This window comes from Somniosus microcephalus, chromosome 12, assembly GCF_052327205.1.
Source record: "Somniosus microcephalus isolate GS21.2 chromosome 12, FLI_Smic_1.0, whole genome shotgun sequence".
In the NCBI taxonomy this organism is placed as follows: Eukaryota; Metazoa; Chordata; class Chondrichthyes; order Squaliformes; family Somniosidae; genus Somniosus; species Somniosus microcephalus.
Window position 1 is genome coordinate 221,857,542 of NC_140998.1, and position 15,567 is coordinate 221,873,108.

The following is a 15,567-nucleotide window of genomic DNA, read 5'->3' on the forward strand; positions in this document are numbered from 1 at the left end:
GAGTGTTTCATGGGACAGTGTAGAGGGAGCTTTACTCTGTATCTAACCCGTGCTGTACCTGCCCTGGGAGTGTTTGATGGGAGAGTGTAGTGGGAGCTTTACTCTGTATCTAACCCGTGCTGTACCTGCCCTGGGAGTGTTTGATGGGACAGTGTAGAGGGAGCTTTACTCTGTATCTAACCCGTGATGTACCTGCCCTGGGAGTGTTTGATGGGACAGTGCAGAGGGAACTTTACTCTGTATCTAACCCGTGCTGTACCTGCCCTGGGAGTGCTTGATGGGACAGTGTAGAGGGAGCTTTACTCTGTATCTAACCCATGCTGTACCTGCCCTGGGAGTGTTTGATGGGACAGTGTAGAGGGAGCTTTACTCTGTATCTAACCCGCGCTGTACCTGCCCTAGGAGTGTTTGATGAAACAGTGTGGAGGGAGCTTTATTCTGTATCTATCCCCATGCTGTACCTGCCCTGGAATTGTTTGATGGGACAGTGTAGAGGGAGCTTTACTCTGTATCTAACGCGTGCTGTACCTGCCCTGGGAGTGTTTGATGGGACAGTGTAGAGGGAGCTTTACTTTGTATCTAACCCGTGCTGTACCTGCCCTGGGAGTGTTTGATGGGACAGTGTAGAGGGAGCTTTACTCTGTGTCTAACCCCATGCTGTACCTGCCCTGGGAGTGTTTGATGGGACAGTGCAGAGGGAGCATTACTCTGTATCTAACCCGTGCTGTACCTGCCCTGGGAGTGTTTGATGGGACAGTGTAGAGGGAGCTTTACTCTGTATCTAACCCCATGCTGTACCTGCCCTGGGAGTGTTTGATGGGACAGTGTAGAGGGAGCTTTACTCTGTATCTAACCCGTGCTGTACCTGCCCTGGGAGTGTTTGATGGGACAGTGTAGAGGGAGCTTTACTCTGTATCTTACCCCGTACTGTACCTGCCCTGGGAGTGTTTGATGGGACAGTGTAGAGGGAGCTTTACTCTGTATCTAACACGTGCTGTACCTGCCCTGGGAGTGTTTGATGGGACAGTGTAGAGGGAGCTTTACTCTGTATCTAACCCGTGCTGTACCTGCCCTGGGAGTGTTTGATGGGACACTGTAGAGGGAGCTTTACTCTGTATCTAACCCGTGCTGTACCTGCCCTGGGAGTGTTTGATGGGACAGTGTAGAGGGAGCTTTACTCTGTATCTAACCCGTGCTGTACCTGCCCTGGGAGTGTTTGATGGGACAGTGTAGAGGGAGCTTTACTCTGTATCTAACCCATGCTGTACCTGCCCTGGGAGTGTTTGATGGGACAGTGTAGAGGGAGCTTTACTCTGTATCTAACCCGTGCTGCACCTGCCCTGGGAGTGTTTGATGGGACAGTGTAGAGGGAGCTTTACTCTGTATCTAACCCCGTGCTGTCCCTGCCCTGGCAGTGTTTGATGGGGCAGTGTAGAGGGAGCTTTACTCTGTATCTAACCCCATGCTGTACCTGCCCTGGGAGTGTTTGATGGGACAGTGTAGAGGGAGCTTTACTCTATATCTAACCCCGTGCTGTACCTGCCCTGGGAGTGTTTGATGGGAAAGTGTAGAGGGAGATTTACTCTGCATCTAACACGTGCTGTACCTGCCCTGGGATTGTTTGATGGGACAGTGTAGAGGGAGCTTTACTCTGTATCTAACCCATGCTGTACCTGCCCTGGGAGTGTTTGATGGGACAGTGTCGAGGGAGCTTTACTCTGAATCTAACACCGTGCTGTACCTGCCCTGGGAGTGTTTGATGGGACAGGCAGAGGGAGCTTTACTCTGTATCTAACCCGTGCTGTACCTGCCCTGGGAGTGTTTGATGGGACGGTGTAGAGGGAGCTTTACTCTGTATCTAACCCGTGCTGTACCTGCCCTGGGAGTGTTTGATGGGACAGTGCAGAGGGAGCTTTACTCTGTATCTAACCCGTGCTGTACCTGCCCTGGGAGTGTTTGATGGGACAGTGTAGAGGGAGCTTTACTCTGTATCTAACCCGTGCTGTACCTGCTCTGGGAGTGTTTGTTGGGCAGTGTAAAGGGAACTTTACTCTGTAACTAACCCGTGCTGTACCTGCCCTGGGAGTGTTTGATGTGACAGTGTAGAGGGAGCTTTACTCTGTATCTAACCCGCGCTGTACCTGACCTGGGAGTGTTTGATGGGACAGTGTAGAGGGAATTTTACTCTGTATCTAACCCGTGCTGTACCTGCCCTGGGAGTGTTTGATGGAACAGTGTAGAAGGGAGCTTTACTCTGTATCTAACCCCGTGCTGTACCTGCCCTGGGAGTGTTTGATGGGACAGTGTAAAGGGAGTTTTGCTCTGTATCTAAACCGTGCTGTACCTGCCCTGGGAGTGTTTGATGGAACAGTGTAGAAGGGAGCTTTACTCTGTATCTAACCCATACTGTACCTGCCTTGGGAGTGTTTGATGGGACATTGTAGAGGGAGCTTTACTCTGTATCTAACCCCGTGCTGTACCTGCCCTGGGAGTGTTTGATGGGACAGCGTAGAGGGAGCTTTACTCTGTATCTAACCCGTGCTGTACCTGCCCTGGGAGTGTTTGATGGGACAGTGCAGAGAGAAATTTCCTCTGTATCTAACCCATGCTATTCCTGCCCTGGGAGTGTTTGATGGGACAGTGTAGAGGGAGCTTTACTCTGTATCTAACCCGTGCTGTACCTGCCCTGGGAGTGTTTGATGGGACAGTGTAGAGGGAGCTTTACTCTGTATCTAACCCGTGCTGTACCTGCCCTGGGAGTGTTTGGTGGGACCGTGTAGAGGGAGCTTTACTCTGTATCTAACCCATGCTGTACCTGCCCTGGGAGTGTTTGATGGGACATTGTAGAGGGAGCTTTACCATGTATCTAACCCCGTGCTGTACCTGCCCTGGGAGTGTTTGATGGGACAGTGTAGAGGGAGCTTTACTCTGTATCTAACCCGTGCTGTACCTGCCCTGGGAGTGTTTGATGGGACAGTGTAGAGGGAGCTTTACTCTGTATCTAACCCGTACTGTACCTGCCCTGGGAGTGTTTGATGGGACAGTGTAGAGGGAGCTTTACTCTGTATCTAACCCGTGCTGTACCTGCCCTATGAGTGTTTGATGGGAGAGTGTAGAGGGAGCTTTACTCTGTATCTAACCCGTGCTGTACCTGCCCTGGGAATGTTTGATGGGACAGTGTAGAGGGAGCTTTACTCTGTATCTAACCCGTGCTGTACCTGCCCTGGGAGTGTTTGATGGGACAGTGTAGAGGGAGATTTACTCTGTATCTAACCCGTGCTGTACCTGCCCTGGGAGTGTTTGATGGGGCAGTGTAGAGGGAGCTTTACTCTGTATCTAACCCGTGCTGTACCTGCCCTGGGAGTGTTTGATGGGACAGTGTAGAGGGAGCTTTACTCTGTATCTAACCCGTGCTGTACCTGCCCTGGCAGTGTTTGATGGGGCAGTGTAGAGGGAGCTTTACTCTGTATCTAACACCGTCCTGTCCCTGCCCCGGGAGTGTTTGATGGGGCAGTGTAGAGGGAGCTTTACTCTGTATCTAACCCCATGCTGTACCTGCCCTGGGAGTGTTTGATGGGACAGTGCAGAGGGAGCTTTACTCTATATCTAACCCCGTGCTGTACCTGCCCTGGGAGTGTTTGATGGGAAAGTGTAGAGGGAGCTTTACTCTGTATCTAACACGTGCTGTACCTGCCCTGGGAGTGTTTCATGGGACAGTGTAGAGGGAGCTTTACTCTGTATCTAACCCATGCTGTACCTGCCCTGGGAGTTTTTGATGGGACAGTGCAGAGGGAGCTTTACTCTGTATCTAACCCCGTGCTGTACCTGCCCTGGGAGTGTTTGATGGGACTGGCAGAGGGAGCTTTACTCTGTATCTAACCCGTGCTGTACCTGTCCTGGGAGTGTTTGATGGGACGGTGTAGAGGGAGCTTTACTCTGTATCTAACCCGTGCTGTACCTGCCCTGGGAGTGTGTGATGGGACAGTGCAGAGGGAGCTTTACTCTGTATCTAACCCGTGCTGCACCTGCCCTGGGAGTGTTTGATGGGACAGTGTAGAGGGAGCTTTACTCTGTGTCTAACCCGTGCTGTACCTGATCTGGGAGTGTTTGTTGGGCAGTGTAAAGGGAACTTTACTCTGTAACTTACCCGTGCTGTACCTGCCCTGGGACTGTTTGATGTGACAGTGTAGAGGGAGCATTACTCTGTATCTAACCCGCGCTGTACCTGACCTGGGAGTGTTTGATGGGACAGTGTAGAGGGAGCATTACTCTGTATCTAACCCGTGCTGTACCTGCCCTGGGAGTGTTCAATGGGACAGTGTAGAGGGAGCATTACTCTGTATCTAACCCGTGCTCTACCTGCCCCGGGAGTGTTTCCTGGGACAGTGTAGAGGGAGCTTTACTCTGTATCTAACCCGTGCTGTACCTGCCCTGGGAGTGTTTGATGGGACAGTGTAGAGGGAGATTTACTCTGTATCTAACCCGTGCTGTACCTGCCCTGGGAGTGTTTGATGGGACAGTGCAGAGGGAGCTTTACTCTGTATCTAACCCGTGATGTACCTGCCCTGGGAGTGTTTGATGGGACAGTGTAGAGGGAGCTTTACTCTGTATCTAACCCGTGCTGTACCTGCCCTGGGAGTACTTGATGGGACAGTGTAGAGGGAGCTTTACTCTGTATCTAACCCATGCTGTACCTGCCCTGGGAGTGTTTGATGGGACAGTGTAGAGGGAGCTTTACTCTGTATCTAACCCGCGCTGTACCTGCCCTAGGAGTGTTTGACGAAACAGTGTAGAGGGAGCTTTATTCTGTATCTAACCCCATGCTGTACCTGCCCTGGAATTGTTTGATGGGACAGTGTAGAGGGAGCTTTACTCTGTATCTAACCCGTGCTGTACCTGCCCTGGGAGTGTTTGATGGGACAGTGTAGAGGGAGCTTTACTTTGTATCTAACCCGTGCTGTACCTGCCCTGGGAGTGTTTGATGGGACAGTGTAGAGGGAGCTTTACTCTGTGTCTAACCCCATGCTGTACCTGCCCTGGGAGTGTTTGATGGGACAGTGTAGAGGGAGCTTTACTCTGTATCTAACCCGTGCTGTACCTGCCCTGGGAGTGTTTGATGGGACAGTGTAGAGGGAGCTTTACTCTGTATCTAACCCCATGCTGTACCTGCCCTGGGAGTGTTTGATGGGACAGTGTAGAGGGAGCTTTACTCTGTATCTAACCCGTGCTGTACCTGATCTGGGAGTGTTTGATGGGACAGTGAAGAGGGAGTTTTACTCTGTATCTAACCCGTGCTGTACCTGCCCTGGGAGTGTTTGATGGAACAGTGTAGAAGGGAGCATTGCTCTGTATCTAACCCATGCTGTACCTGCCCTGGGAGTGTTTGATGAGACATTGTAGAGGGAGCTTTACCATGTATCTAACCCCGTGCTGTACCTGCCCTGGGAGTGTTTGATGGGACAGTGTAGAGGGAGCTTTACTCTGTATCTAACCCGTGCTGTACCTGCCCTGGGAGTGTTTGATGGGACAGTGTAGAGGGAGCTTTACTCTGTATCTAACCCGTACTGTACCTGCCCTGGGAGTGTTTGATGGGACAGTGTAGAGGGAGCTTTACTCTGTATCTAACCCGTGCTGTACCTGCCCTAGGAGTGTTTGATGGGAGAGTGTAGAGGGAGCTTTACTCTGTATCTAACCCGTGCTGTACCTGCCCTGGGAATGTTTGATGGGACAGTGTAGAGGGAGCTTTACTCTGTATCTAACCCGTGCTGTACCTGCCCTGGGAGTGTTTGATGGGACAGTGTAGAGGGAGATTTACTCTGTATCTAAGCCGTGCTGTACCTGCCCTGGGAGTGTTTGATGGGGCAGTGTAGAGGGAGCTTTACTCTGTATCTAACCGGTGCTGTACCTGCCCTGGGAGTGTTTGATGGAACAGTGCAGAGGGAGCTTTACTCTGTATCTAACCCGTGCTGTACCTGCCCTGGGAGTGTTTGATGGGACAGTGTAGAGGGAGCTTTACTCTGTATCTAACCCGTGCTGTACCTGCCCTGGCAGTGTTTGATGGGGCAGTGTAGAGGGAGCTTTACTCTGTATCTAACCCCGTGCTGTCCCTGCCCTGGGAGTGTTTGATGGGGCAGTGTAGAGGGAGCTTTACTCTGTATCTAACCCCATGCTGTACCTGACCTGGGAGTGTTTGATGGGACAGTGTAGAGGGAGCTTTACTCTATATCTAACCCCGTGCTGTACCTGCCCTGGGAGTGTTTGATGGGAAAGTGTAGAGGGAGCTTTACTCTGTATCTAACACGTGCTGTACCTGCCCTGGGAGTGTTTGATGGGACAGTGTAGAGGGAGCTTTACTCTGTATCTAACCCATGCTGTACCTGCCCTGGGAGTTTTTGATGGGACAGTGTAGAGGGAGCTTTACTCTGTATCTAACCCCGTGCTGTACCTGCCCTGGGAGTGTTTGATGGGACTGGCAGAGGGAGCTTTACTCTGTATCTAACCCGTGCTGTACCTGCCCTGGGAGTGTTTGATGGGACGGTGTAGAGGGAGCTTTACTCTGTATCTAACCCGTGCTGTACCTGCCCTGGGAGTGTTTGATGGGACAGTGCAGAGGGAGCTTTACTCTGTATCTAACCCGTGCTGCACCTGCCCTGGGAGTGTTTGATGGGACAGTGTAGAGGGAGCTTTACTCTGTGTCTAACCCGTGCTGTACCTGCTCTGGGAGTGTTTGTTGGGCAGTGTAAAGGGAACTTTACTCTGTAACTAACCCGTGCTGTACCTGCCCTGGGACTGTTTGATGTGACAGTGTAGAGGGAGCTTTACTCTGTATCTAACCCGCGCTGTACCTGACCTGGGAGTGTTTGATGGGACAGTGTAGAGGGAGCATTACTCTGTATCTAACCTGTGCTGTACCTGCCCTGGGAGTGTTCAATGGGACAGTGTAGAGGGAGCATTACTCTGTATCTAACCCGTGCTCTACCTGCCCCGGGAGTGTTTCATGGGACAGTGTAGAGGGAGCTTTACTCTGTATCTAACCCGTGCTGTACCTGCCCTGGGAGTGTTTGATGGGACAGTGTAGAGGGAGCTTTACTCTGTATCTAACCCGTGCTGTACCTGCCCTGGGAGTGTTTGATGGGACAGTGTAGAGGGAGCTTTACTCTGTATCTAACCCGTGATGTACCTGCCCTGGGAGTGTTTGATGGGACAGTGTAGAGGGAGCTTTACTCTGTATCTAACCCGTGCTGTACCTGCCCTGGGAGTACTTGATGGGACAGTGTAGAGGGAGCTTTACTCTGTATCTAACCCATGCTGTACCTGCCCTGGGAGTGTTTGATGGGACAGTGTAGAGGGAGCTTTACTCTGTATCTAACCCGCGCTGTACCTGCCCTAGGAGTGTTTGACGAAACAGTGTAGAGGGAGCTTTATTCTGTATCTAACCCCATGCTGTACCTGCCCTGGAATTGTTTGATGGGACAGTGTAGAGGGAGCTTTACTCTGTATCTAACCCGTGCTGTACCTGCCCTGGGAGTGTTTGATGGGACAGTGTAGATGGAGCTTTACTTTGTATCTAACCCGTGCTGTACCTGCCCTGGGAGTGTTTGATGGGACAGTGTAGAGGGAGCTTTACTCTGTATGTTACCCCGTACTGTACCTGCCCTGGGAGTGTTTGATGGGACAGTGTAAAGGGAGCTTTACTCTGTATCTAACCCGTGCTGTACCTGCCCTGGGGGTGTTTGATGGGACAGTGTAGAGGGAGCTTTACTCTGTATGTTACCCCGTACTGTACCTGCCCTGGGAGTGTTTGATGGGACAGTGTAAAGGGAGCTTTACTCTGTATCTAACCCGTGCTGTACCTGCCCTGGGGGTGTTTGATGGGACAGTGTAGAGGGAGCTTTACTCTGTATCTAACCCGTGCTGTACCTGCCCTGGGAGTGTTTGATGGAATAGTGTAGAGGGAGCTTTACTCTGTATCTAACCCCGTGCTGTACCTGCCCTGGGAGTGTTTGATGGGACAGTGTAGAGGGAGCTTTACTCTGTATCTAACCCGTGCTGTCCCTGCCCTGGGAGTGTTTGATGGGACAGTGTAGAGGGAGCTTCACTCTGTATCTAACCCGTGCTGTACCTGCCCTGGGAGTGTTTGATGGGACAGTGTAGAGGGAGCTTTACTCTGTATCTAACCCGTGCTGCACCTGCCCTGGGAGTGTTTGATGGGACAGTGTAGAGGGAGCTTTACTCTGTGTCTAACCCGTGCTGTACCTGCTCTGGGAGTGTTTGTTGGGCAGTGTAAAGGGAACTTTACTCTGTAACTAACCCGTGCTGTACCTGCCCTGGGACTGTTTGATGTGACAGTGTAGAGGGAGCTTTACTCTGTATCTAACCCGCGCTGTACCTGACCTGGGAGTGTTTGATGGGACAGTGTAGAGGGAGCATTACTCTGTATCTAACCTGTGCTGTACCTGCCCTGGGAGTGTTCAATGGGACAGTGTAGAGGGAGCATTACTCTGTATCTAACCCGTGCTCTACCTGCCCCGGGAGTGTTTCATGGGACAGTGTAGAGGGAGCTTTACTCTGTATCTAACCCGTGCTGTACCTGCCCTGGGAGTGTTTGATGGGACAGTGTAGAGGGAGCTTTACTCTGTATCTAACCCGTGCTGTACCTGCCCTGGGAGTGTTTGATGGGACAGTGTAGAGGGAGCTTTACTCTGTATCTAACCCGTGATGTACCTGCCCTGGGAGTGTTTGATGGGACAGTGTAGAGGGACTTTACTCTGTATCTAACCCGTGCTGTACCTGCCCTGGGAGTACTTGATGGGACAGTGTAGAGGGAGCTTTACTCTGTATCTAACCCATGCTGTACCTGCCCTGGGAGTGTTTGATGGGACAGTGTAGAGGGAGCTTTACTCTGTATCTAACCCGCGCTGTACCTGCCCTAGGAGTGTTTGACGAAACAGTGTAGAGGGAGCTTTATTCTGTATCTAACCCCATGCTGTACCTGCCCTGGAATTGTTTGATGGGACAGTGTAGAGGGAGCTTTACTCTGTATCTAACCCGTGCTGTACCTGCCCTGGGAGTGTTTGATGGGACAGTGTAGATGGAGCTTTACTTTGTATCTAACCCGTGCTGTACCTGCCCTGGGAGTGTTTGATGGGACAGTGTAGAGGGAGCTTTACTCTGTATGTTACCCCGTACTGTACCTGCCCTGGGAGTGTTTGATGGGACAGTGTAAAGGGAGCTTTACTCTGTATCTAACCCGTGCTGTACCTGCCCTGGGGGTGTTTGATGGGACAGTGTAGAGGGAGCTTTACTCTGTATGTTACCCCGTACTGTACCTGCCCTGGGAGTGTTTGATGGGACAGTGTAAAGGGAGCTTTACTCTGTATCTAACCCGTGCTGTACCTGCCCTGGGGGTGTTTGATGGGACAGTGTAGAGGGAGCTTTACTCTGTATCTAACCCGTGCTGTACCTGCCCTGGGAGTGTTTGATGGAATAGTGTAGAGGGAGCTTTACTCTGTATCTAACCCCGTGCTGTACCTGCCCTGGGAGTGTTTGATGGGACAGTGTAGAGGGAGCTTTACTCTGTATCTAACCCGTGCTGTCCCTGCCCTGGGAGTGTTTGATGGGACAGTGTAGAGGGAGCTTCACTCTGTATCTAACCCGTGCTGTACCTGCCCTGGGAGTGTTTGATGGGACAGTGTAGAGGGAGCTTTACTCTGTATCTAACCCGTGCTGTAACTGCCCTGGGAGTGTTTGATGGGACAGTGCAGAGGGAGCTTTACTCTGTATCTAACCCATGCTGTACCTTCCCTGGCAGTGTTTGATGGGGCAGTGTAGAGGGAGCTTTACTCTGTATCTAACCCCGTGCTGTCCCTGCCCTGGGAGTGTTTGATGGGGCAGTGTAGAGGGAGCTTTACTCTGTATCTAACCCCATGCTGTACCTGCCCTGGGAGTGTTTGATGGGACAGTGTAGAGGGAGCTTTACTCTATATCTAACCCCGTGCTGTACCTGCCCTGGGAGTGTTTGATGGGAAAGTGTAGAGGGAGCTTTACTCTGCATCGAACACGTGCTGTACCTGCCCTGGGAGTGTTTGATGGGACAGTGTAGAGGGAGCTTTACTCTGTGTCTAACCAATGCTGTACCTGCCCTGGGAGTGTTTGATGGGACAGTGTAGAGGGAGCTTCACTCTGCATCTAACCCCATGCTGTACCTGCGCTGGGAGTGTTTGATGGGACAGGCAGAGGGAGCTTTACTCTGTATCTAACCCGTGCTGTACCTGCCCTGGGAGTGTTTGATGGGACGGTGTAGAGGGAGCTTTACTCTGTATCTAACCCGTGCTGTACCTGCCCTGGGAGTGTTTGATGGGACAGTGTAGAGGGAGCTTTACTCTGTATCTAACCCGTGCTGTACCTGCCCTGGGAGTGTTTGATGGGACAGTGCAGTGGGAGCTTTACTCTGTATCTAACCCGTGCTGTACCTGCCCTGGGAGTGTTTGATGGGACAGTGTAGAGGGAGCTTTACTCTGTATCTAACCCGTGCTGTACCTGCTCTGGGAGTGTTTGTTGGGCAGTGTAAAGGGAACTTTACTCTGTAACTAACCCGTGCTGTACCTGCCCTGGGAGTGTTTGATGTGACAGTGTAGAGGGAGCTTTACTCTGTATCGAACCCGTGCTGTACCTGCCCTGGGAGTGTTTGATGGGACAGTGCAGAGGGAGCTTTACTCTGTATCTAACCCGCGCTGTACCTGACCTGGGAGTGTTTGATGGGACAGTGTAGAGGGAGTTTTACTCTGTATCTAACCCGTGCTGTACCTGCCCTGGGAGTGTTTGATGGAACAGTGTAGAAGGGAGCTTTACTCTGTATCTAACCCCGTGCTGTACCTGCCCTGGGAGTGTTTGATGGGACAGTGTAAAGGGAGTTTTGCTCTGTATCTAACCCGTGCTGTACCTGCCCTGGGAGTGTTTGATGGAAGAGTGTAGAAGGGAGCTTTACTCTGTATCTAACCCATACTGTACCTGCCCTGGGAGTGTTTGATGGGACAGCGTAGAGGGAGCTTTACTCTGTATCTAACCCGTGCTGTACCTGCCCTGGGAGTGTTTGATGGGACAGTGCAGAGAGAAATTTCCTCTGTATCTAACCCATGCTATTCCTGCCCTGGGAGTGTTTGATGGGACAGTGTAGAGGGAGCTTTACTTTGTATCTAACCCGTGCTGTACCTGCCCTGGGAGTGTTTGATGGGACAGTGTAGAGGGAGCTTTACTCTGTATCTAACCCGTGCTGTACCTGCCCTGGGAGTGTTTGGTGGGACCGTGTAGAGGGAGCTTTACTCTGTATCTAACCCGTGCTGTACCTGACCTGGGAATGTTTGATGGGACAGTGCAGTGGGAGCTTTACTCTGTATCTAACCCGTGCTGTACCTGCCCTGGGAGTGTTTGTTGGGCAGTGTAAAGGGAACTTTACTCTGTAACTAACCCGTGCTGTACCTGCCCTGGGAGCGTTTGATGTGACAGTGTAGAGGGAGCTTTACTCTGTATCTAACCCGCGCTGTACCTGACCTGGGAGTGTTTGATGGGACAGTGTAGAGGGAGTTTTACTCTGTATCTAACCCGTGCTGTACCTGCCCTGGGAGTGTTTGATGGAACAGTGTAGAAGGGAGCTTTACTCTGTATCTAACCCCGTGCTGTACCTGCCCTGGGAGTGTTTGATGGGACAGTGTAAAGGGAGTTTTGCTCTGTATCTAACCCGTGCTGTACCTGCCCTGGGAGTGTTTGATGGAACAGTGTAGAAGGGAGCTTTACTCTGTATCTAACCCATACTGTACCTGCCTTGGGAGTGTTTGATGGGACATTGTAGAGGGAGCTTTACTCTGTATCTAACCCCGTGCTGTACCTGCCCTGGGAGTGTTTGATGGGACAGCGCAGAGGGAGCTTTACTCTGTATCTAACCCGTGCTGTACCTGCCCTGGGAGTGTTTGATGGGACAGTGCAGAGAGAAATTTCCTCTGTATCTAACCCATGCTATTCCTGCCCTGGGAGTGTTTGATGGGACAGTGTAGAGGGAGCTTTACTCTGTATCTAACCCGTGCTGTACCTGCCCTGGGAGTGTTTGATGGGAGAGTGTAGAGGGAGCTTTACTCTGTATCTAACCCGTGCTGTACCTGCCCTGGGAGTGTTTGGTGGGACCGTGTAGAGGGAGCTTTACTCTGTATCTAACCCGTGCTGTACCTGCCCTGGGAGTGTTTGATGGGACAGTGAAGAGGGAGTTTTACTCTGTATCTAACCCGTGCTGTACCTGCCCTGGGAGTGTTTGATGGAACAGTGCAGAGGGAGTTTTACTCTGTATCTAACCCGTGCTGTACCTGCCCTGGGAGTGTTTGATGGGACAGTGTAGAGGGAGCTTTGCTCTGCATCTAACCCATGCTGGAGCTGCCCTGGGAGTGTTTGATGGGACATTGTAGAGGGAGCTTTACCCTGTATCTAACCCCGTGCTGTACCTGCCCTGGGAGTGTTTGATGGGACAGTGTAGAGGGAGCTTTACTCTGTATCTAACCCCGTGCTGTACCTGCCCTGGGAGTGTTTGATGGGACAGTGTAGAGGGAGCTTTACTCTGTATCTAACCCCGTGCTGTACCTGCCCTGGGAGTGTTTGATGGGACAGTGTAGAGGGAGCTTTACTCTTTATCTAACCCCGTGCTGTACCTGCCCTGGGAGTGTTTGATGGGACAGTGTAGAGGGAGCTTTACTCTGTATCTAACCCCGTGCTCTACCTGCCCTGGGAGTGTTTGATGGGACAGTGTAGAGGGAGCTTTACTCTGTATCTAACCCGTGCTGTACCTGCCCTGGGAGTGTTTGATGGGACAGTGTAGAGGGAGCTTTACTCTGTATCGAACCCGTGCTGTACCTGCCCTGGGAGTGTTTGGTGGGACAGTGTAGAGGGAGCTTTACTCTGTATCTAACCCGTGCTGTACCTGCCCTGGGAGTGTTTGATGGGACAGTGTAGAGGGAGCTTTACTCTGTATCTAACCCCGTGCTGTACCTGCCCTGGGAGTGTTTGATGGGACAGTGCAGAGGGAGCTTTACTCTGTATCTAACCAGTGCTGTACCTGCCCTGGGAGTGTTTGATGGGACAGTGTAGAGGGAGCTTTACTCTGTATCTAACCCGTGCTGTACCTGCCCTGGGAGTGTATGATGGGACCCTGTAGAGGGAGCTTTACTCTGTATCTAACCCCGTGCTGTACCTGCCCTGGGAGTGTTTGATGGGACAGTGTAGAGGGAGCTTTACTCTGTATCTAACCGCGTGCTGTACCTGCCCTGGGAGTGTTTGATGGGACAGTGTAGAGGGAGCTTTACTCTGTATCTAACCCCGTGCTGTACCTGCCCTGGGAGTGTTTGATGGGACAGTGTAGAGGGAGCTTTACACTGTATCTAACCCCGTGCTGTACCTGCCCTGGGAGTGTTTGATGGGACAGTGTAGAGGGAGCTTTACTCTGTATCTAACCCCGTGCTGTACCTGCCCTGGGAGTGTTTGATGGGACAGTGTAGAGGGAGCTTTACTCTGTATCTAACCCCGTGCTGTACCTGCCCTGGGAGTGTTTGATGGGACAGTGTAGAGGGAGCTTTACTCTGTATCTAACCCCGTGCTATACCTGCCCTGGGAGTGTTTGATGGGACAGTGTCGAGGGAGCTTTACTCTGTATCTAACCCCGTGCTATACCTGCCCTGGGAGTGTTTGATGGGACAGTGTAGAGGGAGCTTTACTCTGTATCTAACCCGTGCTGTACCTGCCCTGGGATTGTTTGGTGGGACAGTGTAGAGGGAGCTTTACTCTGTATCTAACCCGTGCTGTACCTGCCCTGGGAGTGTTTGGTGGGACAGTGTAGAGGGAGCTTTACTCTGTATCTAACCCTGTGCTGTACCTGCCCTGGGAGTGTTTGATGGGACAGTGTAGAGGGAGCTTTACTCTGTATCTAACCCGTGCTGTACCTGTCCTGGGAGTGTTTGATGGGACAGTGTAGAGGGAGCTTTACTCTGTATCTAACCCGTGCTGTACCTGTCCTGGGAGTGTTTGATGGGACAGTGTAGAGGGAGCTTTACTCTGTATCTAACCCCGTGCTGTACCTGCCCTGGGAGTGTTTGGTGGGACAGTGTAGAGGGAGCTTTACTCTGTATCTAACCCGTGCTGTACCTGTCCTGGGAGTGTTTGATGGGACAGTGTAGAGGGAGCTTTACTCTGTATCTAACCCGTGCTGTACCTGCCCTGGGAGTGTTTGGTGGGACAGTGTAGAGGGAGCTTTACTCTGTATCTAACCCGTGCTGTACCTGTCCTGGGAGTGTTTGATGGGACAGTGTAGAGGGAGCTTTACTCTGTATCTAACCCGTGCTGTACCTGCCCTGGGAGTGTTTGATGGGACAGTGTAGAGGGAGCTTTACTCTGTATCTAACCCTGCTGTACCTGCCCTGGGAGTGTTTGATGGGACAGTGTAGAGGGAGCTTTACTCTGTATCTAACCCGTGCTGTACCTGCCCTGGGAGTGTTTGGTGGGACAGTGTAGAGGGAGCTTTACTCTGTATCTAACCCGTGCTGTACCTGCCCTGGGAGTGTTTGGTGGGACAGTGTAGAGGGAGCTTTACTCTGTATCTAACCCGTGCTGTACCTGCCCTGGGAGTGTTTGGATGGGACAGTGTAGAGGGAGCTTTACTCTGTATCTAACCCGTGCTGTACCTGCCCTGGGAGTGTTTGGTGGGACAGTGTAGAGGGAGCTTTACTCTGTATCTAACCCGTGCTGTACCTGCCCTGGGAGTGTTTGGTGGGACAGTGTAGAGGGAGCTTTACTCTGTATCTAACCCTGTGCTGTACCTGCCCTGGGAGTGTTTGATGGGACAGTGTAGAGGGAGCTTTACTCTGTATCTAACCCGTGCTGTACCTGTCCTGGGAGTGTTTGATGGGACAGTGTAGAGGGAGCTTTACTCTGTATCTAACCCGTGCTGTACCTGTCCTGGGAGTGTTTGATGGGACAGTGTAGAGGGAGCTTTACTCTGTATCTAACCCCGTGCTGTACCTGCCCTGGGAGTGTTTGGTGGGACAGTGTAGAGGGAGCTTTATTCTCTGTACTGCTGCAAATTATACTCACCCTCCATTGATGCCAATCCAAATGCAATGTTCAAACTCATTTCTTGACGCAACGGTACGCCACCAGTGTTACCAGCAGGAGGATGAGCAGAAGGAACAGCACAATGATAGATGTCACGATATTGCTGCTGAGCTCAGACTGCCCCGCATGTGTGTCTAACAAAACAGGAACAAGTAACAGATTAATGGGATAGCAAAGTACTGCAGATGCTGGAAATCTGAAATAACAACAGAAAATACTGGCAACACTCAGCAGGCCAGGCAGCATCCGTGGAGAGAGAAACAGAGTTAACGTTTCAGGTCTGGGACCCTCAGAATTGGTAAAAGTTGGAGCTGTAGCAGGCTTTAAGGAGGTGCTGGCCTCTTACACTGTTCCAATGAAGCTCAACGTAAGCTCGAGGAACAGCACCTCACCTTTCGATCAAGTTTGCAGACGACACAAAGC

General features: G+C 51.7%; 1 protein-coding gene across 1 annotated transcript in view; it reads right to left on the reverse strand.

Annotated features, from left to right (window-relative positions):
* Positions 1-15,567, reverse strand: part of LOC147110166 (uncharacterized) — a 55,497-nt gene that overhangs the window by 15,278 nt on the left and 24,652 nt on the right. The window contains exon 6 of the mRNA XM_086004101.1: positions 15,124-15,278. Within this exon, the coding sequence (XP_085860227.1) occupies positions 15,160-15,278 (119 nt within the window). The 3' untranslated portion in view covers positions 15,124-15,159. The remainder of the gene's footprint in view (positions 1-15,123; positions 15,279-15,567) is intronic.